The sequence below is a fragment of the Sturnira hondurensis genome, unplaced genomic scaffold (assembly GCF_014824575.4).
Source record: "Sturnira hondurensis isolate 20B ecotype Veracruz unplaced genomic scaffold, ASM1482457v3 Scaffold0006496, whole genome shotgun sequence".
Taxonomy (NCBI): Eukaryota; Metazoa; Chordata; class Mammalia; order Chiroptera; family Phyllostomidae; genus Sturnira; species Sturnira hondurensis.
The window spans coordinates 22,389,744-22,413,632 of NW_028079127.1; the positions used below are offsets into that span (position 1 = coordinate 22,389,744).

Consider the following 23,889-nt stretch of genomic DNA (forward strand, 5'->3'; position numbering starts at 1 on the left):
GCTCTGGCTGGGGCCAGTGTTCCTTAGGGGAGTGTGTGCACACACACCTGCCCATGTAAACCAAATGTGGGGATGTTACCCTCCTTCTCTGAGGTCCACCAGAGATCTGCACACAGTTCTGGCTCCTCAGAAGCTGGCTTGCCTAACTGGCTGCAGCAAAAGCCCCCAGAGCTCCCCAATCAGCGGGGTAGCACAGGCCCTGAATCTGGAGAAGTACATGGAAGTCCTCAGGGAAATGAGGACTAACAGCCCCATGACTGATGAGGCTCACCTGTCTTGCACTAGCTGTCAAACCACCCAAGGAAAAAACGACCCTAATGGACAGAGGAAGACCCCAGACAGTTACAATTTGAGGGCACCCCCAACTCCTGCTTACAGCACTTGTTTCAGAATGATCAGAGGGGATTTGTGGTCTGGCTCTGGCTCCCTGGTTCCAGGTTAGCCCCAGGGTTCCTGTGTACCCCAGAGGCTGAGTCCGTGAGGAGGCCCAGCCAAAAGCTGACCACTGCCTCTGCCAGCCAAGGCTCCTCCAGGCACCTGGCTCTCACCCTGGTTGACCCCTCAGCTCTTGAACTGACCATGTGAGGCGGCACTTGGAACTGCCAGCAGGCTGAACGGGGACTGTTGCTTGATGTGCAAGAAAAGTGGGTCTGGAGGAACCTACAGAGGACATGCTGCTGCCTCGAGGGCCCCTTGCCCCAGATGCACCCCTACTGCATTTGGGAAGGAGGACAGACTAAAAGAGAAGGAAGCACCACTGGTGGCCCACCCTACTTGGCCACAGCCAGTGCTGAGGAACAGACAGAGCATACTACCTGGCTCTTCTATCCTAACAAGTGATTGAAGATTTGGCCAAACCACCAGTCAGGCAGATTTTCCCCTAATCCCCACATTAATTGGTTTTGGAATTCAACAACCCAACCTGCCAAGTTGGAGCATCCCACAAAGCCTCGGATGTGGAGGCCAGGACCCTGAAGCCAATGCTGTCAGACACCTGTGCTGCACCTGCCTGTGCAAGCATGTGGGAAAAGCAGCTCTGGGGTCTGTGCCGGAGGTGCCCAGGCTGGCAGGCTTCTGAGCTCAGGGAGGCCCTGTAGGAGGAGCTGTCAGCCAACCATCCTGATGTCCGCTAATGAGCAGATGTGTTCCGGGTTCTCTGCCCAGAGGGACAGCTGCACTTGGGCTGGGAGAGCTGAGGTCACCTGGGGCTCTGCAGCTTCTGCCCTCTCCCTGGTATGGCTCTGCCAGGCCTGGCCCCTACAGCTCCTTGTCCTATAGCTCCAGCCCAGCAGAGGAGGGCAGAGCCACCTGCTGGCCCCCTTCTCCATTTCTCCCTCTTTAATCTTCCTTGGGAAGAAGGAGTTGATCTGGGATTTAGTTATATATTCCTACATCATGCTTGGAACATACTAGGTGCTCAATAAATGCTACTTTCTCCTCAGTTGGTGGTGGGAGGCTGCACACTGATGTCCAAAGCTGGACTCGAGGCAGTCCGCCTGTGCACCCGGCTCTGTTGCTTTGTAGCTGCCTCAGCTTGAGAAGTCACTAACTGCTCTGAGACCCAGGGTCCGCTTGTGCAAACATTTAGACAATGATTGTACCTACTGTACTGTGCAGTGTATAATGTGCACCCATATTTTTGACTCAAACTTTCAGGAAAAAAATTCATTTTAATTTTTTATTCAATTATGTATTTATTTATATTTAGAAACAAAACCAATTATCATATTCCAGGGAATTATTCTGCATACCGATACCATTATTCTAGGGTTACACTTTTAATGCACAAGCATACATAAAATAATTAAAAACATTTACATAGATACAGAATTAGTACTACCCATGTATAATATGCATCCTTATTTTTCTCTCAATAATTTGGGCAAAAAATATGCATTATACATGGCAAAATACAGTGCCTCATAGCCTGTAACTGCCTGGTTCATAGTATATGACAAATAGGTGTTCAATATTATTTATCTTAAGAGAGGAATCCAGCTGTGTCCAAATGAGGACTTAGGACAAAACAAAAGCTCAAATCTAATTTTAGGGGGTGAGCACATGGACCCTCTGGGCCTCCGTTCTGACCACTGCCTCTCCCCTCTCATGCCAACTAGAGACAGGGCTCCTGGCTCTGAGAAGCAATCCCAGGTGTTGGCACCAGCCCTACCTCCCTGGTGGAATGTGGCAGGAAGTGTGCCTTTGTCACACAACGGTGGGCAGTTTTCAGCACAGATCCAAACAGTAACTTTTCCACCAAAGAGGCAGTAAAATCATACTCCCTTCTCCAAAGCTGAATACAAAATGCTGATCTTGACAGAGGTTAGAATGCAGCTTTGGAAGACTTCTTCCTAATCCAAGAAAGAAAGAGATCAGGTTGGCGAGGAAGCATTGCAGCTGGCAGTCAGCATGCCCCAGACTCTGTCAAAGGGAATCACTGGATAAAGACAGAAAGACTGATATAACAAAACTCCCCTCACTAGCCCTGGCTGGTGTGGCTTAGTGGTTTGAGTGCCAGCCTGTAGATCGAAAGGTTGCCAGTTCAATTCCCAGTCAGGACACATGAACAATGATCTCTCAAACATTGATATTTCTCCCCCTCTCTTGTTTTTCTCCCTCCCTTCCCCTCTCTCTGGAAATGAATAAATAAAATCTTTTAAAAAATTAAAAAGATAAATAAACCCTTTCTAAGTAGGAGAGTGGCTAACAGTCAGGGAAGGCTTTCCACCTGCCAGCACTGGTCTGCACTTCCCAAGCCTGCACTCTGCCCATCATGACACTGGAAGCATCACCCATTTTATAGTAAAAGAAAACAGAGTGCAAAGACCAAGCTGTACACCTCAGCACTCACAGCCGGTAAGCAGCAGGGGTGGGATCAGACCAGGGCTGCCCTGCAGAACACCGAGGCTTTAACTCACAACCTACATTGAAAACACAGGCAAGAAGCCACCCCCAAGGACACTAGGCCAGGAAGCAGTCTTGCCAGCAGACAAGGGGCAGGACAAGAAAACTAGGGACACAAAAATGGGACCTAAAACTGTGCCCTGCCAGCTCTGCTGAGGGCATCTGCTTTTGCTACCAGACAGGGGCCTGGCCCTGAGCGGGTCTGCCTTGGGCCACCTGTAGTGTGTGGGTTCTTGACCTTGTATAGGAAAGATATTACAACATGAGTCCAGGTAACCATGAGGTTACACTTATTAAAGCTGAGGACAGTAGGACAAGGACAGGCTTAGCACAGAAGATACAACAGGAAAGCCCAGGCTGAGCTGCCTTAGCTCACTGGGAAGTCAGAGAAAAGAGGCCCTTGAGGACAGGTTCACAGGATTAGCCTGGTACAAGCTGCCAGCTGCCCCTTGCCTTAGAATTTAGGAGACTGTGCCTCCCGGAGAAAGCAGCATGGGAGAAGAAGGGAAAGGAAACGGTGTAGGTTGCGGATTGTTCCCCAGAGAGAGAGTGCACACTGGGTCCTTTGTCTTGAGGCTTTATCTCTCTCTTGCTGGCAGGAGGCTTAGGGGAGGCTTCAGGGGAGAGTTTCAGCAGAATATTCACCAGTCTTCCAGTTGTACCCTTTAAGTGTCATGGACTCGCTGACTGGTCAGTGATAGGGCAGGGGGGGCCTTTAGTCATTGCAATTGGCCCTGGCATTGCCCGCCTGGTTTTGCAGCTTTTCTGGCCCTGGAGCTGAAGCACAACTGAGGCCTAGATGTTATCTCCAGGGAGGAAAAGCCAGGGGAGAAGAGGTTACCCTGGGGTGAGGTCCTTATTTCCCTAGTTTTGCCCCCTGCCAGGCACTGGGGCCTTCTGCCCTGGTGACCATCTGCACCCAGCTATAAATTGCTCAGCCACTGTGTTCAGCTCTCTGTCTCAGTTTCCCTATTCCACTTGCCAAGGAATTTTCCTAGCTTCTCACCATCCTGTCTCACTTTTAGAGAGAAGAACTCAAAGCCTGGTACCAGCGCCTGCTGTGTACGCACAGGGAGCAGACCCAACCCCGGACAAACGCCCCACTCTCTCCAGCATGTCTTGTTCGGTCTGCATGTTCAGGTGGGGGATGGAGGCAGGAAATGACCAGGTGATTACATCCAGATTTCTACACTGAAAGATTAGGACAACATAGGAGCTACTACAAAGCCTGGCTCACAGAAAGTATGCAAAATCTGCTGGTTAGATTTGTAATATCCATGATTTCAATGCTCTGTACAAGATCACAAGAAAAGGAGAAAAACCAGCTACCCGGGAGTGTGTCACTCCCTCACTGCCCTGTCACCTGGCCACTGGCCTCACCCAACTTGCCACTCCTGGTGACTGTGATGAGTGAACAAGGCCACTGAGCAGCCTCAAGGTCAGGGCCACATGCTGAGGAATGGGGCAAAGTCCCCTCCAGCCATCTTTCTAAAACTACTCCCAGGAACTGCCTAAATTATTACATCATAAAGGGGGTTCTTATCCATCCACCTCTCCATTCACCCAAGGTCCATACACATATTTCTATAATGGCTAGGAATGGGTGACTTCGGAAATAATTCTTTAAAAACAACTTCTAACCAGCTGTCTGGCGGAAACCCTCCAGAGTTCTTCCTAAATGTACGTCCAAGTGGATGTTATCCCATCTCATTCCTGCACTACGGTGGGGACAAGGTGGCACAGTGCAGGGACACCTGGACTCAAATCCCGGCTCTGTGACCTCGGTCAGGCACTCGGCCTCTCTGAGCCTCAGTCTCCTCCCTGTAATGTGGGCAAACCCCCCACCGCACACAGCAAGGTGACTAAGCCGTGCTCTTCTTCCTGTGTCACGCCATTGTCCTTATTGCTCTAGTGCACACTGAAGACTGTTTTCTTGCTTCCCACTTTCGAAGTCCCTTTCAGCCCAAAGGTGGAAAATTGTGGCCTACATTTATTTCTAAATGTGGCCCTGCTTTTTGTTGTCGTTGCTGTTATTTTTTTTTAAATCCTAGGTATTCTTCGTACCTCTGCCCCACACACCCTCCCCAAACCCCCTACCCTCAGCATATAATTTATGATGCTATCTTTTGCTGATACATCTGTTGTTTTGGTACTAATGGTCACATATAATTTTTAATGAGTTTTTTAATCACCCACTTAGAAAATGTAAAGTCCAATCTCTTCAACCCCTCTGCTCTGTAAAAGCACTTGGAGTTAAGAAATTACCCGTCTTCATGGGGAAATCTGGGAATGCTGGGTTTGCAACAGAAGTCAGTACATGAACAGTAACTCACCACTCTAAATGCTCCCTTTAGGCTGTGAAGTTTATTGCTGTTTCAGGCAGTTAGGAAAGAACCTCAGCAACAGTAAATAACTCTCGTGTTCTTATAAGAGGAAAATCTAAGCCTAGCAGGAACCCCACAAAATTTCACTTTCTTTCTTGGGTAGGAAGCTGCTACATAAGATGGAAAGGACTTCTTGGTTTAGGTTTTAATCCTATACTGTATCTTTGGCCTTAAAGATTTCTTTTCAGTTTACTTCAGCTGATATGCATTGAGAACACATCCCAGGTCTCAAGGTTCCTCCAGAGCAGGGCACTGAACAGGTGGTGCTCAACATTTATTCTAGACCAAGTCCCAACTTGTGGTTTCCAGTTTCAGCATTAAGTCAGCACCAGAGGAACCTCCTAGCTGTGATGAAAGCCGGGGCTGAGCTCCGGACCAGACACACTCAGTAAGACGCCCCATGGCGACATGAGGTGTTTCATGGGGAGAGAAACAAGGACTGTTGGGGCTACAGACATTTGGGGTTTTTTTCCTTCTTTTTGTTTAAAGAGAGGGAGAGAAACATCAGTGTTTGTTTGCCTCTTGCAGCCCCCAACCAGGGATCAGGCCCACAACCCAGGCATGTGCCCTGATTGGGAATTGAACTGGTGACCCTTTGGCTCGCAGGCCAGCGCTCAATCCATTCACCCATAGCAGCCAAAACTGGGCTATAGGCTTTTCAGGGTCCATCAGGCTGAGGGTTCTGAAGCCTGGCTACACACTGGAATTATCCAAGGAGCTTAAAAATGTTTGCATTCCAGGTCCCAACCTCAGGGACTGTGATTTGGAAGCCTGGGTTGAGGCCCGGGGATCTGCCTGTGTTTTGCCAGCAGTGCTGCATTTGGACCTGCACTTGGAGACCCCTGACCTACCAGCCTCCTTAATTTATAAAGCACAACTGGGCCAGGGTAAAAAAGTGCCCGTCACCTGGAGCATTTATTTTAGTTATGTAATTTAAGTTCTCCTTTAGTCACAACCCATCGGATACTGATGCAGAGCTGAGGGTGACCCCACTTCCTTCCCTGACAGGCACTCCTCTCTCCCGCAGCCGAGCAGGGGAGAGAGCGAGAGCAAGAAGAAATATGCCAGGCCCTACATCTCTATTACCTCATCTCTACCCTGTGAAGCCGGTATTATTAATCCTGTTTTATGGATGAGAAAACCTAGCTCAGAGAGGCTGAGTCATTTGGTCCAGGACACACAGCTGATGAAATGACAGTGCCAGGATTCGAATCCAGGTGGTCCCTTCTTTGGATCATGCTTAAACACACCAAGGGACTTCTCAGCACTGGTCTAGTCTAGAGTCTGTTACAGCCAATAGCCCAGCCTTCTTCCCATCACCCAGGTGACCCAACCTTCATTCTAGAGCTCATTTCTAATGCTGCTTTCATCTGGTTTTTAGTTGGCTTTTCATTGTTCAGCCCAGTGACCTGTGGTGTGTTCTCTTGCTCTTTTCACGGTTGTTCAGTGTTTCATGTTTGTGCCCTTTGGCTGGGGGCCAAGGGCCTCATGCTGGGTCCTAGTAGGCAGTCTGACCACAGCAGGTGAGTGAAGAATGAATGTCTTGAAGCACGGCTGCAGGCCCTGAGGCTCTCTAAGTAAATATCTCTCCGATAAAAGCATCTGCCCAGGCTCACAGATCAGGAGTAGCAATGGGTCTGAGGGTGTGAGGAAAAGAAAGAAGCTGGTGTGGCCCTAGAAGCCCAGCAGATGGTGAGATAAGGCCAAAAAGATGGGCTGAGGCCAGTCAACCAGGGCGTTGGAGGGCGAGGGAAGGTATTTGGATTTTGTTGTGAGAAATGAGAAGCCACTGCAAATTTCACACAAGGAGTGTTGGAGCCGTGTTGTGCTGTGTCCTGCACTGCTAGCCTGACAGCCCCTTAAAGGCCAGAGCCCCATGCTGTTCATTGGGAAACTCCAGGGCTTGGCCCTGAGTGATGTGCAGAGGTGTTTAATTTCTGTTTATTTGTTTATTTCTCTTTGCTACTTTGTACCAGTCAATAAAAGCATAAAAATCAATTCCCAGTCAGGGCACATGCCTGGGTTGAAGGCCAGGTCTCCAGTAGGGGACACATAAGAGGCAACCACACATTCATGTTTCTCTCCCACTCTTTCTCTTTCCCTTCCCCTCTCTCTAAAAATAAATAAATAAAACATTTTAATAAATAAATAAATAAAAGCATAAAAGGCAACTCACAGTGAAATTAGAATTAAAATTCTAAGAGTATTTCTTTCTGCTCCAGTAAACTCATCCATCTACAGCACACTATCTCGAAATTCACAGAAAGATCCAGAGAAAGCTGGACTAAGGATTATCTTTGTATAATAAAAAATATTTTACTAATTCCGGCCGAGATGGAGAGGTAGGTGGAAACACTGTGCCTCCTTGCACAACCAAGTTTAAAGACAACAAAGTTTTAGTAACAAAAATGCAACCAAAACACAGAAAATTGAACTGTACATAAATCCAACAACAATGAACCATTTAGCCAGACAGGTAAGAGGGGCGGAGTCAGTGGCTGGCAGAGCGGGGTTGCACAGGAAAAAGTGGCCAGACCGACCCAGGTATGGGAGGCAGCAGCTGGTGGATCCCAGGTGTGGGGTGGCAACAGGCAGACCCACTGAGGGCGCAAGGTGGCTGGCTGATCATGGTCACACATTCATGCACAGATAAACGAGGCAGAGGAGAGAGCAGTGACACAGCGCAGACCAGGGCCCCAGCACTGGGAAATAAAGCCTAAAAGCACCTATTGCAAGGACTTTTAGGGTCAGGGTGCCGGGAGAGGCTCACAGGCTCACAGAGAGTTCACTGGGGAGACCCACAGGGTCCTGGAGGGTGTGCAGCCCCACACACCCGAGAACCAGCACCAGAAGGGCCTAATTTGCTTTGGGGAAGCAGCAGAGGGGACAGAAATCTGAGAGAGAGTGGAACAAACGCCATTATCCCTCTCTGACCCCGCCCCCCCACACAACATCACAACCCAGCCACTGGGTCACCCCACCCTGGTGAACACCTAAGTCTCTGCCCCTCATACATAACAGGCACAAATAGACCAAAACATATGGCTCAGGAACAGCTCAAAGCCCCAGGGCCAATACTTCTAAGTGACCAAGAGATAGCCAACCTATCAGATGTACAGTTCAAAATACTGGTGATCAGGATGCTCACAGAACTGGTTGATTTTAGTCACAAATTAGAGAAACAAATGAAGGCTAAACTAATTTCAATGAAGGGAAATGCACAGGAAACCAATAGTGATGGAAAGGAAACTGGGACTCAAATCAAGGAAGAAGACCAGAAGGAAGGAAAAATGACCAAATAGAAAAGAATGAAGAAACAAGAATTCAAAAAATGAAGAGAGGCTTAGGAACCTCCAGGACATCTTTAAACATTCCAACATCCAAATTATAGGGGTACCAGAAGGGGAAAGGGAAGAGGAACAGCAACAAGTGGAAAACTTATTTGACCAAATAATAAAGGAGAACTCCCCCAGTCTGGCAAAGGAAATAGACTTCCAGGAAATCCAGAAAGCTCAGAGCGTCCCAAAGAAGTTGGACCCAAGAAAGAACACACCAAGGCACATCATAATTACATTAGCCAAGATTCAAATGAAGGAGAGAATCCTAGAAACAGCAAGAGATAAGGAGACAGTCACCTACAGTCACCTACAAAGAGATAAGGGGACTGTCAACAGATTTCTCAAAAGAGACCTTACAGGCAAGAAGGGGCTAGAAAGAAGTATTCCAAATCAGAAATCCAAAGACCTAGATCCAAGATTGCTCTATCCAGCAAAGCTTTCATTTAGAATGGAAGGACAGATAAAGTGCTTTTCAGATAAGGTCAAATTCAAGTTCACCATCACCATGTCCTTATTACATGAAATGTTAAAGGGACTTATCTAAGAAAAAGAAGATAAAAAATATGAACAGTGAAAGGACAGCTAAACTCACAGTTATTAACAACCACATCTAAAACAAAAGCAAACCAAGAGGACAGCTAGATCAGGAGCAGAACCATAGAAATGAAGAACACATGGAAGGTTAGCAACAGGGGAGTGGGAGGAAGAGAAGGGGGGAGAAGATACACAAAATAAGTAGCATAGACGGTAGGTAAAAAATAGATGGGGGAGGGCAAGAATAGTAGGGGAAATATAGACTCTAAAGAACTTGAGACACATGGTCATAAACTAAAGGGGGGGAACAGTGGGGGAGGGGGTGTGCAGGGTGGAGGGGAGTGAATGGGGGAATAGGACAACTGTAATGGCATAATCAATAAAATATATTAAAAGATATATATTTTGCTGAATTAACTAACAGTGCAAACAAGAATGGGGAAGAAAACTTAAACTCCACATGCAAACTACTCAAAATATTAGTAATGCCAATTTAAACACAAACAATTGATACCTGAATGCCTACCATTTGTTTAACAATATTCCACAATTCAGGATGCTTCCCACCCATACCCACAAAAAATCAGTTTAAATTACTAATACTTAACTGTATTTGAATGCCTAAATTAAGTTTTCCCAGTGCTCTCTTTATGGGTCCATATTTGGAGGTTATTGTGATAGACACCAAACCAGCCACCCACTCTACAGGTGCACCCACACACGTCAAAGCCAGTCCTAGGTTTTAGCCGATGTTAAGTCTCATGCAGCCGTTTTACCTTGGGTCATGTTAATTGTTCACCTTTCTGGAGGTTTCCAGACCAAAAACCACTCACCTGGTGCTGTTGGTAGAGGCAGATTCACACCCCCAACTTGTGGCATGAACTCCATTTCTGCAAAACAACACACAAGAAAGGGGGGGAAATTGACCTCTAAAAACACTAGTCTTTTATATATCAAGTCTTTAGAATATTCATTACTTCAACCTGGTAATTCAATCTCTGGCAATTACACTTAACCACTCATCTAAATGAGAAAGAAGCTGGGTGTAGTGAGAAAGCCCACAGTGCTCCTTCTCTCAGAAAAGCCCAGAAAGAATCACAATACACAGCGATGGAACGGGTGAGCAAAGTACTGAACAACTCTTTGATGTAACATCATGTGGCCATTAAGAAGCTCCCAACGTGGTTATGGTAATCTGAGAAATGTTTCTAGTTATGGTACTTCATCACACTTCAGACACCTACTAGATATGCCACTATGTCATGGGCCATGGAGGAAGAAAAAGTACCCAGTGTGGGTTATCTAACACAAGGCATCTAAGCTGGGACCCCAAAGGGCCAGCCATTCCCTCCATGTAAAGTGAATGACAAGCAGCCATCAAGCAACCATCATGTCCCATCCCTGGCCCTCATGCAGGGCAGAAACAAAACCACCCGAGAATGAGAACAAATCTGTACTCACAGAGGCTGGAGTCTGATTTTGCACTACAGATGTGTTCTCAAAATACCTCAAGTAAGTGCTATAGCTAAATTTATTATTATTATTTTTAATCCTCACCCACGATTATGTTTATTGATTTGTAGAGAGAGAAAGGAAGGAAGGGAGAGAGAGAAAAGGAGAGAAAAGGAGAGAGAGAGAGAGAGAGAGAGAAAGAAAGAAACATCAATCAGTTGCCTCCTGCATGCACTGACTGGGAATCTAACCTGTAATTTAGGCATGTGCCCTGACCAGGAATTGAACCCATAACATTTTGGTGTATGGGATGACGCTCCAATTTAGTGAGCCAGCCAGCCAGGGCTGAATTTAATTTAAATTTAATGTAAAGTCTTCTCAAGGTAGCAATACCCCAGGTGACCATCAGAAGCAGACAGGAACCTTCTTTGAAAGAGCTGAGTTTCAAAAGGCGATCAACTGGAAGAAATTACATTAAAATGTTAACAGTGATTTTCTGTAGGTGGTAAGACTTAAGATTTAATTTTTCTTTAAATGACTATGCATTTACCAGATTTTCCTATAGTGAGCATGTTTTTAATGACCATATAAGAAACAGGGGAAATAAAATGGGGTGACATAAATAGGGACAGGGACTTTAGGTGAGGTGATCAAGGAAGGCATCTTGAAGGAGGTGATATTGGACCTCAGAAGGGACCAGCATGGGAGAAGCTATAGAAACTGATCACTGCTGAACACTGGGCCTAGGTCACAGGGCAGATAATTGACACACATTTGCTAAATGAATACATGAGTTAAGGAAAAGCTGCTAAATCTCAAGGGGTCCCAACCAGAGTCTGGCTCTTCATGGGGGCTATTCTCACTGCAGTGAGCTGGGGAACAGGGCCAGGTAGCAGATAAACCAAGAGTAGGGCTCAGCTGAACATGTGTGCAGCTGTGAGTTTAGCAGAAAGCATGGTCATAGTATTAGGCCTCATTTCCTCTATTTTCCCCATTGGTGAGGTCAGTGCCTTTGTCACCACACGCCCTCAAAGTTAGCTTCAGAATTCAGTGCTGTGAAATATGGGGCCCAGTGCAGCACAAGTGGCTGGTGTGCTCTGGGAGGTCTCCTTTCAAGCCTAGCAACACCTCCCTGCAAACCCAAGCTCTACTGCCTTTAGGCAGACTGTTCTGTCTCCAGAAGCTGACCTTGCTCCACTGCTTACCATGAGGGAAAGATGCCACATCAGCTCCAACCTTCCTGCCCACCTGTGCTTTCCCGGGTAAGTTTACTTCTAATGAGCCTGTGCCAGAACCTGCAGATACAGAAATGAAAGAGAAAGCCCTGTCCTTAGCAGAGCCACCATGTGCCTGGAACAGCCAGAGTAGCAAACAGAGGATCACGGCACCCTGAGAAGACAGGCTTCCTGAAAGAAGGGATGTCTAATCTACTGCCAACACAGTAACAACAGCCACCGCCAGCAGAATAATTGTGCATATTCTGGGTTTTCATATATTGTTTCATTTCACCCTCACAGTTCTGTGCGGTTATCTCCATCTCACAGAGGGGACTTGAGGCTCTGTGCTTGCCAAGGTCACAGAGCTTGTAGATAGCATCCACACTTGCACCTTGGCCTCGAGGACTTGGGAGACCTTGACCCTGAGCACAGTACCACACTGGGGAGTAGGGGGGTGTGGAGGCAAGAAGAGTGGGAAGGAGGCTATTGCAGGCAGAGGCAAGAGCCTGCTGCATTTACGGACTAGGGACCAAGAGTGAGAGTCGGGGCTAAGGCTGACAGAGGGCCAGGAGAGCCGGGGCTTCCTTGTGAAGAAGCTCATGGAAACAAATTGGCAATGAGGTCTACAAGGGAAGATGTTCCTGGGCTTTTTCTTTTTTTTTTTTAATCCTCACTCAGGTATGTTTTTATTGATTTTAGAGAGGCAGCAATTTTTATTGATTTCAGAGAAACATTGATGGGTTGCCTCCTGTATGTGCCCCAGCTGGGGATCAAACCCACAACCTGTTGGTGCACAGGACAATGCTCCAAGTCACCCAACCAGGGCTCCCCGGGCTTTCTATACAGGTCATCCCCCTGCCCATGCTATGCACTTGCAGGACATTCAGCAAGGCAATCTGGTCTCCAGGGCCAGGGGACCATGACTGAATCCTGACTCCAGCCCAGGTTCCAGCCACTCAGGAGAGTGGGCCTCGTCTGCCTGGAAGAGCACCAAAATGTCACCAAGGGCAACCAGGGAACCCAGTGCTATCACCTTGGTCTGTGTGGAGGGCACTTGGCAAGAGCTCCTTCTGGAAAGCTGAGTTCTCCCAGAGAAGTGGCCTCCCGCCCGAAGCAGGCTGTCTCCAAGCTCAGGGTAGGGAGCTGTGCGGGGCCTAACAGCGGCTGCTGAGCAGAAGGCTAATACTGCCCCAGCATTCCCACCCACCTCCCCAGGTTACTCAGTCCAGCACTAATAGAGGTACTGCTGTGAGGGGACTTTGCAGATGGAATTGCGGTTACTAACAAGCTGACCTGAAAATAGATTAGCTTGGATTATCTGTCTGGGCCCAAGTACTCACATGAGCCCTTAAAAACAGAAAATACAGGAGACGCAGCAGAAGGGTCAGCTCGAGTGGTTGAGAAGCATGAGGGCTCGATCCATCATTATGGCTTTCCAGAGGTAGCAATACCCCAGAGGGCCAGGAAATGTGGGTGGCTGAGACTGACCCTCAGCTGATAGCAGGGAAATGGGCACCCCAACCTACGACTCCAAAAAACTGAGACTCAAGCTGTGAACCAGCTGAACCACCCTGTGCTCAGACTCTCGGACTTACACAGACTGCAAGTTAATAAGTGGGCATTGTTTTTGTGGCAATTTGATTGGAAACTGATAACTAATTCGTGAGCAGACAGATCACCCTGGCCATTGTGTGGATGATACAGGGCCTGGGATGCTGGCATTGAGCAGACTGGATCTGGCTGTTGGTTCCACATTGTTCAGAGTGAGGAAGGAAGTGAATCACTGGATCTGGGACCTGGAACAGAAATACCACAGGCATTATTAGGGTCAAATTAACTCACACATTCCCTCCAGCAACATTTCTCAAGCACTTGCTATGAGTTCTGGTTGGATGTGTAGAAATCAAATCTCAGGGGGAGAAAGATGGCCAAACAGACTCAACCCAGTGAAATGAGTCCCATGAGAGGTCAGTGAAGGGTCACCAGTCCACCAGATGTTGAGCAGATTTCCCAGAGCCTGAGGCCCTATCTTGGGTCTTGGTGGTCCAGGAAGGAGAGAGGCTAGGTGGAGGCAGGCTACTTCTGAACAAACAGCAGCACCATGCCTAGAACATTCAGAGGAAGGTTAGCAGACTGGCAGGAAAAGGACTTAGTCAGCAGGTGGACAGGGGACAGCTTAGGAGAACCTCCCAGGTTAGAAAGGGAAGTTGGGGCTGAGGATGCTAAGCACTAGGGAGACGTCCCAGAAGCCCATGCTCCTTGACCCTGGTTACAGGCAGACCTGTGCTGGTGGATTGAAGTACTGACACCCCTACCACCCCTCCGTAAATGCAGGAATTGGCATTGTGTATAGCCTCATGGGCAGCTGTGTCAACACCTGGTACATAGGAAACAGTCCATGTGAACTTTAAAGTAAATATAAAGACAAAGGCAGGCCAGTGAGAGACTGACCACACCAGGGACAACAACAGAGTGTCTAATGTACAAAACTGGGTCCAGCCTGTGGGCACGGGAAAGCCAGCTGAGGGAATGGCAGACAGAAGCCCCTCTCTACCTATGGTTTTGGCACAAACCCAGAAGCTGGCTCTGACCTCCTTCAGGGGTAGGGCAGCAGGGGTACATCACATTGTGATAGGCCACCTCATAACTCCCCTTCCTAGATGAAGATAACCAGACATTTGTTTTAAATGGAAAACTTGGGATGAGAAAACACACCCTAAACCCCTGTCTGGCACGAAGCTGGCAGCAGAGGCCCTGAGGTTGTCTGACTGCAGGAGACTGGGGATTTCTGACTGCTCCAACAGAGGACCTGGCTCTGCAGCAGCCTTCCCGCGGACTGTGGCAGGCCCCCACCCGCCGCCGGCTTTACTTTGCCCAGTGAGATCATAGTCATAGCTCCCACTTCTGGAAATACAAAAGTGCTTTCTGTGCATTGATTCCTCTCAGCCTCAGAACAATCCTATATCTTTTTATTAACCATTTGCAGAGTCGGGCTGGAACAGGAGTTTTTAATTTTAAATTATTTTTAGTTGGCAAATCCCTACCTGAAATAGTAAAAGAAAAATCCATATGCAAAACAGACTACAGCAACTATGGAGCAGCAGAGGGAGGAAGGCTAGAGCCTCACTTGGCTGACATTCTCCCCACAATGACCCCCAAGGGGTCCTTTGGAACCAGGGGCCCTTAAGACGCATCCACAAGATCTTAACCCTGAGGCCTGGCAGGGCTCACTGAGCTGGAAGTCCCTTTCCCAGGACTACCCAACTGCCCCAAACTAAGGTGGAAGACAGTGAAGTTGTGGGGAGATGCATGTGGCCTGGGACTGTCCACCCCACACCACACTACCTGCACATCTTGCTGATGCTGGCCAGGGGAAAGCCAGCTCCTGAATCTAGACGAAGACCCCCATTTCTATCTCAGGAAGCCCTTCCTCATTACCCCAAAGAGCCCCTGACACCAGATGTGTTCCTCTGATGGCCTCCCCCATCCGAGGCCATTATTGTTGGCATTCCACACCTACCGCAGGGAATGGGACTACATGGGACGAGTCAGGGCTGAAAGGCAGCAACCAGGGCTGCCCTGAGCAGGGGAAGAGGAGAAGAGAGGGAGTAGCTCTCCAGGGCCTGCCCTGCTGGCCAGAGGGCTGGTGCTCCACATCACAGACCAGCAGCAGCACTGTTGGCCCTTAGAAACCCCTCAGGCCAGCCCCTAACTTAACTGCCCAGCAATCTGAGGCCAAGACAGAAGTGGGTGAATTTGCTCAGGTTTCTTAGCTGGTTGAGTGACAAGACCTGGACTAGAACCCAAATTTCTTAACCTCTGGTCCAGTGCCCTTTTCCCAATCTTGTTCTGCTAAAATCAGACTGGGGCAGGACCAAATAAGCCAAAGGAGGATTAGGGGCGTAAAGTCAAAAGCCCTCAATCTGAGTCCTAATCTGCTGGGTGACCTGGGGCAGGAAGGACCTGCTGCTCTTTCGATATGGTTTTCTCAACTGCTCCCCCAAACTTTACCTAGGGGCCCTTCGGGGTCTAAACACCGTCCCCCTCAACACCCACTTCCACCTCTGAGGTGAAGGGGGCTGGGATAAGTAGAGTTGCTGCCTAGGCGCTCTGCCTAAGCCATTTCGTAGGCAGCATGAGCAGTCAGCTGACCCAGCAAACGCAGTCCAGCCCTGGGAGCCATCTATCGCAGGCAAAGCCCCTCACCTTCCCCCTTGCACTGATTCCCCACTCTAGCCTCCCTCCTTAGCTCAAGGACAAACCCACCGCCAGACTTGCACGCACCTTCGGTACACCACCCTATCCATTCCTGGTTACCCGCACCCACTGCCTCGCTCACAAACTCCCACACTCCTCCCACCAACGAGTGAAGACTCGTGCCCACGCTGTTCCACTCCGCAAAACCGGCATAGGTGCCTCACCGCGGGACACTGAACCCCGGGGTCTGCAGAGGCAAAGGGCAGGGCAATCGAAGAGGGCCGCGCCCCCACCAGCTTCCGGTCCTCCTGGTCCCCGCCCCCGCCTGGGCCCCGCCCCTAGGACGGCTGGGAGGATGTGAGCTCACTCCCGCCCCGGTGCTCGCGGCACCGCCAGGAAGCGTCCGCGGGAGTCGCGGCCCGCTCTCTGCCAACAGGCCGGCTGGGGGAGTCAGCAGCGCGCCACGCCCCGAGCCGAAGCCGCCCGCCCCGGTTCCTGCTAGCACCACACGCAGTAACGGCCTTCGAAGTAGGTATGGAGTGAAGGCGGACAGCAGCGGGCAAAAGCCGCCACCCACTCTTAGACTGGGCGCCGTCCGGGGCCCGAGGGTAGCTGGGACAGCGAGGGCGTACATGCCACGCCCCGCCGCGCTTCCTGCCGGTCCACGTGACCGCGTGCGCACGTGCTTCAGCTTCTCAGCCCCGCGGGTAGACAATTCGGCCTGGCTACCCTCTGCTGCTGCCCACCTAGAGACGACGCAGGCCTGGCGGGGAAAGCGGCGGGCCTGGGAAGCGTTGGAGACTCACCGCCTGTCAATCAGGGCCGAGCAGCTCGCCCGGGTGGGCCAGCAGCGGCTTTGCCATGAACCCCAGGGGCCTGTTCCAAGACTTCAACCCGAGTAAGTTCCTCATCTACGCCTGCCTCCTGCTCTTCTCCGTGCTGCTGCCACTCCGCCTAGATGGCATCATCCAGTGGAGCTACTGGGCCGTCTTCGCTCCAATATGGTTGTGGAAGCTTCTTGTCATCGCAGGCGCCTCGGTGGGTGCGGGCGTTTGGGCCCGAAACCCTCGCTACCGCACCGAGGGGGAGACTTGCGTGGAGTTCAAAGCTATGTTGATCGCTGTGGGCATCCATTTGCTGCTGCTCATGTTTGAAGTCCTGGTCTGCGACAGGGTGGAGAGAGGGACCCACTTCTGGTTGCTGGTCTTCATGCCACTCTTTTTCGTATCCCCCGTGTCCGTGGCTGCCTGCGTGTGGGGATTTCGACATGATAGGTCACTCGAGCTGGAGATACTGTGCTCTGTCAACATCCTGCAGTTCATCTTCATTGCCCTGAGGCTGGACAGGATTATCCACTGGCCTTGGTTGGTGGTGTTCGTGCCCCTCTGGATCCTCATGTCCTTCCTCTGCCTGGTCGTCCTCTATTACATTGTCTGGTCCCTCCTGTTCCTTAGATCTCTGGATGTTGTGGCCGAACAGCGGAGAACACACATGACCATGGCCATCAGCTGGATCACTATTGTCGTGCCCCTGCTCACTTTTGAGGTTCTGCTGGTTCACAGATTGGATGGCCACAATACATTTTCTTACATCTCCATATTTGTCCCTCTTTGGCTTTCACTGATAACTTTAATGGCCACTACATTTAGGCGAAAAGGGGGCAACCATTGGTGGTTCGGAATTCGCAGAGATTTCTGTCAGTTTCTGCTTGAAATTTTCCCATTTTTAAGAGAATATGGGAACATTTCGTATGATCTACATCATGAAGATAGTGAAGATGCTGAAGAAACATCCATTCCAGATGCTCCTAAAATTGCTCCAATGTTTGGAAAGAAGGCCAGGGTAGTTATAACCCAGAGCCCAGGAAAATACGTTCCCCCACCACCCAAGTTAAATATTGATACGCCAGATTAAACTCAACTTCGAGAGTGCCCACAAGCATTTAGAAATCAGACACACATGCCCAAAATCCTCCTTACTTTTGCCTTTTTTTAATCCATCCCAAACCTAAAACTGAAAACAGGTTCCAAACACCGTCATCTCTTGCCTTGGAGTTTGATGCCTAATGGTGACTCACCAGTATTCGCCATAGATGAAGGGGCTTATATGAATATATAGTGACGTGTGAGAGAATTTGCTGTCCAGGTGGGTGCTTAACGAGCCAGCTAGGAGCAGTAGTTTGAATTGTTTGAGTAGTAGGTCCTAAAATGGAATAACTATACAGCTAGGATTTTGGTTTCTTTTAAAGTGGTACTACAACTATCAAAAGTTGTTATAAAAAATATTTTTATACACTGCTAGACTAAAATTGTATTTCAGATTGTGCCTGTTGTGACATAATTGATAGCAAATATAAAGAATTCTCTCTTCATTTCTTGTTTATAAACCTCATAGTTGTTATTTTTAGTGTGCGTACTGTTAAAAGTTTTTTTTGGTCTTTACTGATACTGGTGTTTGATAGCCTAATAGAATTTTTCTAATGCAGTGAATTCATACATATATGATATTTATATAAATATTTTAGTAATGTAATATGTTGAATTATAGTTCTTTGCAGTACAATATATTATGTTGAAGTATTTTTTAAGTTTACATGTGAAGATATATGTCTATTGCAGATGTTCTTAAAGGTCGCTTAAACCATTCATGTGTATCCAGTGTAGGGTCTGTCAGAGTACTAGGCATGAATATAGGGATTGAAAATCCCAAAGATCTTAATAGTCAGGTGTGAGATGACTCCGTCTGCCCACGTTTAAGTTCCCTCTTAGAAGAGAGATCACCATCTTTTGGGAACAGGTGACATGCTCAGTGTAGTGCCAGGCCCTGAAGTGACACTGAATCAGCACCTGGTAACACCTGTTCAGAGACACTGAAGTGAGCAACAAGTGGTATGTGCATTTCTAAGGATATTACAGTATTAATTGGCCATAACATAAAGTGTTACTTGTTATTGGATAACTTGAGATAGTGGCCTTAACCAGACATGGTCAACGGGGCCAGGAATTATTTTAAGGTCCAAACTTTTTGAACTGTCAGCAACAGGAAAATAATAGTTTGAGGTTTTTGTTTGTTTTTGTTTTCTGGGGCCTGTGTGTGTGTGTGTAGTAAGTTTAATGTTTCTGTAAGTACTGGTGATACCCAGGGAATCAGAAAGTCAAAAACCAGATCCTGGGAGAGTAATGTTCTTCTGACTGAGAACAAATAAATACTTTCAAAAGGTGATTAAATAAAAAGATATATTGATACTATTAATGGGGAAGAACCCTGAAGAGAATTCATTTTTATTATCAGCCTAGTAAAAATTATCTAAATTGAGCTCCATATGAATTATGTAAATAAGTAACTGGGTGAGAGGACATGCTAGCAACAAATACTAGCAATAACAGCCAACCGTGGGAACCTGGGTATCTGAAAGCCTGAGGGTGCTGCAGCTCAGTGTACTCGGCTAGGACTGAGCCAGGGTCACATACGTGCACACACTGTCAGTTTACACCAGCTGTCAGAATGTGGGAAGCAGGCCTGAACTGCAGTGGATATAACATTTTGTAAACAAAGATTCATTCATTTATTTTCTCAAATATTTGTGAGAAGCTACCTACTCTGAGCCAGACATAGTGCTAGGAAGTGCAGATACATTGGAGAGCAATGAGAATGTGGCTGCCCATGTGCACAAACTGTACCATTAAAAGTGGTAAGAAGATAGGGCCGATCACAGCTGTCTACCTGTGGAAGGTAAGCCATGAGCAGGATATGCGAAATGCATGGAAGGATGCTACTGGCCTTGGGGTGACCTTCAGACCCATCTTTGTTTTCAGGAGCCCTGATCACCCCTCCATCTGCAAAGCATATCTCAGACATGGACTTACTCTTCAGTAAGGTTTAGGAGTAGAAGAGGAGGTTGCTGGAGGAATCGATGGGCAGATTTGGGGGTAACATGGGATTACCAGTACCTCCTGGCCTGTGTCATGCTAGAGGGTTACTGGGCCTGAAACAATCTCCTAACCTGACCTGCCTTACCTCCTCTACCCCGAAGCAGCCTCCTGTTCAAGAGTCCATGGTTGAATGTAATTACAAGCTTTCTCACTCAGGTAGGTCATCCCCTGTCAGACCCCTTTCCTGCCTCAAAGTTATTCAGTCTGCAGATGAGTGCAGTTTCAGCTGTGCCTGGGGATCTACCTGATTGCCATGCACCTCTGACTGTTCGCAGTATTTAGCATGTGTCAAGTCTGTGACGAGTTTTTCCTATATGATGTGTATTAGTCCTATTTTGCTGCAAGATAACCTCAAAAATCTCAGTGGCCCACCATTACAAACTGTCGCTCTTGGGTCTACAAGTTGGCTGCAGTAGTTACACTACAGGCAGTAAGTCTGTAGTGTAAACTACATCATCCCTATTGTATTCTGAGATTCCAGTGAAGGAGTAGCACTCCCTGCGGCTTGATCTTTCTCATAGCAGAAGCACAGATACAGCCCCTGCTCACATGTGATATGTGTTGAGTGTACTCATTCTCTTGGCCAAAGCACAAGGCCAAGTCCAAACTCAGTGGGGTAGGCCAGTATCCACCCAAGGAACAGTAGTACAGTCTGCACAGGCACCGCAAGGTCGTTTTAAAGACAGGAAAGGAATCACAAAATTTGTGGTAGGTCATGAATGATTTTTCCTTTTTGTTTTACACACATTCTGTAATTGTTGGAAGTTAATTGTTTATTACTGTAATCATTAGAAGGGAATTGGAGAGGGGCAGGGGGTAGGAAATTTGAGGCAGGGTGAGGAAGACTGCATTCAGACCCCTTGTAGACTGGAAAGGCACAGGTGCCATTCAGGAGAATGTTGTGACAGTACCATCCCCAGGGCTGCAGGCTGCCTTGGAAAGGTCAAGCCTGGGCGCAGGCAGACCAGCTGGGCAGGAGGCCCTGGGGCTCAGAGTCTAGACAGGCCTGGCAGCACACTAGACGAGGGAGGAGGCAGGTCTTCCCAGCCAGCCCTCCTCATCAGTCTGCATGGCACAGGACATGCCCACCTTAGTAAACTGTCAGGAGGGTAGAGGTGGCTTACAGCCTGACAGGAAGGCTGGGCTCTAGCTCAGAGAGCACACAGGGATTGAGAGTTGTGCAGCCAGAAACCCAGGAAAGGTTGAACGTCGGCGACCACTGGTGGGGATGCTGCAGCTGGTGCCCCACCATTGGCCATGTGACACTGCCACCTAAATCATGCTGTTAGTGTCACCCCCTACTGCCACAGTTATTCCTCAATTGTCTCTGCCATGTGAGCCCAAGATTAAAATATTACCAGGAGGGAAGATGTGATTAGGACACCTCAGGAATGCATTCATTCTGCAGCTCCTGGAACAGAAGGAGAGATTGTCTTGGCTGCTTTAGCTGAAGGAGGAGGCAGGCTCTGCCAGAACACACTCAGTGGGGGATTTGCCCAAAAAGAAAGGGTGTCCAGATGGGTAACCAAATAAAATGACAGGTGTGTGTTACACCGAGGCCCTTGGCTGCCCGACACACATCCTTCCCCTGTTCCACATCCAAAATCCTCTCCCATCTAGCATGCAGCGACTGACCTCACCGCTGAACTGTGGCTTGCCCCTTCTGAAAGGGAGAAGGGAGGTAGTCGGGAGCTGATTCATCAACCACTTCATCCAGCTCTTAATCTAGGACCTTTGGAGTTGTCTCTTCCTCTCCTGGTTTTGTCGTTCTCTCCATATATTCTAGAATGCGTGGCTTAAAGCCGACTATTACAGCATCCCCCCACAGTGCGGTCCACAAACCCCTGGAGTCCTCCAAGTCCTCCCCCAGCTACACTCTGACAGAAGCCAGCTCTCTTCGTTGTCTGTAACTGAGACCACACACCACAGCACACTGAATGCACAAGCAGAGACAAGAATGCACCCTCTGTCTATTAAGCCAGACATTAAAGCTTTGCACAGACGCAAAACCGACGCTACTTTTCTACTCACCAATTTCTTTTACACTTGGAAAATACGGTTATTCTTAATTGCATAAAAAGTGAATAATGATTTATGGATTTTTTAGTGAATTAATACATTTTTAAAGCTATTGGGTTTAATTTCTACCCTGGTAAATGTTGCTACAACTCATGTAAACAGAAGCTCATTGAGGTCCTCAGCAATTTTTAAGTGTTGAAGGGCTCCTGCTGCCCGATATTAAAGTGGGGAAAAGAGAGGAAAGGAAATTAAAATGGGGTGAAATATATTAAAATCCATATGACGTACCAGGGAAGAAGAAAACAAGAGACCACCATCCTTTCTGTGAGAGATCAGAGAATGGTTTTGTCTGCAGAGAAGTGCCACTCCATTGTCCTCCCCAAGCAGCTCTGTTGGGTGGGGTATTTAACCCAGTGGGGTAACTCGTACCCTCTTTCCTGGGGCCAGGAGCCCTTCGCTGGTCCTGCTTGTGTCTCACTCGATTTCACCTAGAACTAAGAGGAGCCCTAGGGCCTCCTGGATTCTGGCCATGAGCCTCCCACCGTTTTGTGGCAGCAACACTATTTTCCCTAGACGGTCCTCTGAAAGGGGTGGTGCTGCTGGCTGGGTGATTGACCCTGACTACCGAGAGGAAATAGGGATAGAGAGTCACTCCCCCCAGGGCTCAGAGGCCACCCTCACTCTGTATTTTCAGGATGTCCTGTTTGCTAGTTTCACAAAAGGGTAGGGGGGGTGGGGTGGGAAGGGAAGTGGTTTTGAAACTTCTTTCCATAACAGCAGCTCAGAGTTCTCTGTCAGCCCCAGCGTGTGTCACTGTCCTCTCGCTTTGCACCCAGGCCTCAGCCACAGCCAGACACTCAGGGGCCTTGGGCCTCCTCCTTGGGACATCAGCAACACTCATGCAGAATCTGAGGTCACGTGGGCCCTCATGTCCCTTGTCCCACCCCAAGCCCTTGCTGGTCCCCTTAAAGCCTTGTCACAGGAGCCTGCCCTCCTGGCCAAGGGCCAGCCCGTACCCCGCAAAGTCACCAGCCCACCTCCTCAGGCCTCCTCTCAGCCTGAGCAGCTCTCTAGGGTCATACATGGCCGAAGTCCCTCCCCTCTTAGCCACTCTGGCATTTCAACCTGGTCTTAATAGGTTTTAACTAAAGGTAGCAAGTAGTGTGGGAAGTTCAGAGACTCAGGGGAAGCCTTCCCAGGAAGCCAGTTCCCCATCCCTGCCCCACCCCCTCAATCCCCTCCCCCACCACACACACACACACACACACACACACACACACATGCACGCACTTGATAACCAGCCACCAGTGAGAACAAGGCCTGGTTCCTCCCTCCTGTTTGTGGCAATAGCCCCGATCTAGGGCTGATACCCAAACAGGGCTGCCCTGACCCCAAAACCTGACCTCCCCCTCTTCAGCAAGTTTAATGACAGGACTGTCTAGTTGTGGGGCAGTGCTGTTCTGGTTGTTAAATACTTTGAACATCATTTAAGGTCCTTTCTCTACTCAAGGCTTGCTTGCCCTTCTCTCCATTCCAGCTCTGCTTAGTCTCCTACTTCATCCTTGGTCCTGGATTGGCTCTTGTCCCCTGGGACAGGACACCTGAGCCTGGTCTCTGGCTTACCCTGAGAACCATGCTGGACTCTGCCCCACCCAGGGGTGCATGCTGTGACTCACGAGGGCTCTATACACATCAGGCGCCCTCCCAAGAGCTGGCAGATCAAGGCCATGACCACCTGGACCCAAGCCCCAGCCTTAGGAGGCCCAACAGTGTTGGAACATCCAGTCTTGGATCATCTCCAATGGCTACCATCCTCCCAAGAAGCTGGGCAGAAGTCATGAGTGGGAGGCAGGGCCTTGCCTGGGATGTCCCTGAGGCCCCACCGAGCCAGGCCTTGCTTAAGGAGCCTTAG

At 48.8% G+C, this 23,889-nt stretch overlaps 1 protein-coding gene and 2 long non-coding RNA genes across 3 annotated transcripts; 2 read left to right on the top strand and 1 right to left on the bottom strand.

Moving 5' to 3' along the window:
- Nucleotides 1-1,478: 1,478 nt before the first annotated feature.
- On the top strand, nt 1,479-22,051 carry LOC118989538 (uncharacterized). The gene is made up of 3 exons (XR_005067019.1): nt 1,479-1,490; nt 16,423-16,427; nt 20,952-22,051. It is a non-coding gene; the product is annotated as an uncharacterized LOC118989538 (long non-coding RNA).
- On the bottom strand, nt 1,875-16,323 carry LOC118989539 (uncharacterized). The gene is made up of 3 exons (XR_005067020.1): nt 13,672-16,323; nt 9,994-10,050; nt 1,875-2,437 (listed from the first exon to the last, which is right to left on the bottom strand). It is a non-coding gene; the product is annotated as an uncharacterized LOC118989539 (long non-coding RNA).
- TMEM185B (transmembrane protein 185B) lies at nt 16,381-18,397 on the top strand. Its single transcript, XM_037049865.1, has one exon. The coding sequence runs from the start codon at nt 16,888-16,890 to the stop codon at nt 17,938-17,940; it is 1,053 nt and encodes a 350-aa protein (XP_036905760.1). The 5' UTR covers nt 16,381-16,887; the 3' UTR covers nt 17,941-18,397.
- Nucleotides 22,052-23,889: the final 1,838 nt, after the last annotated feature.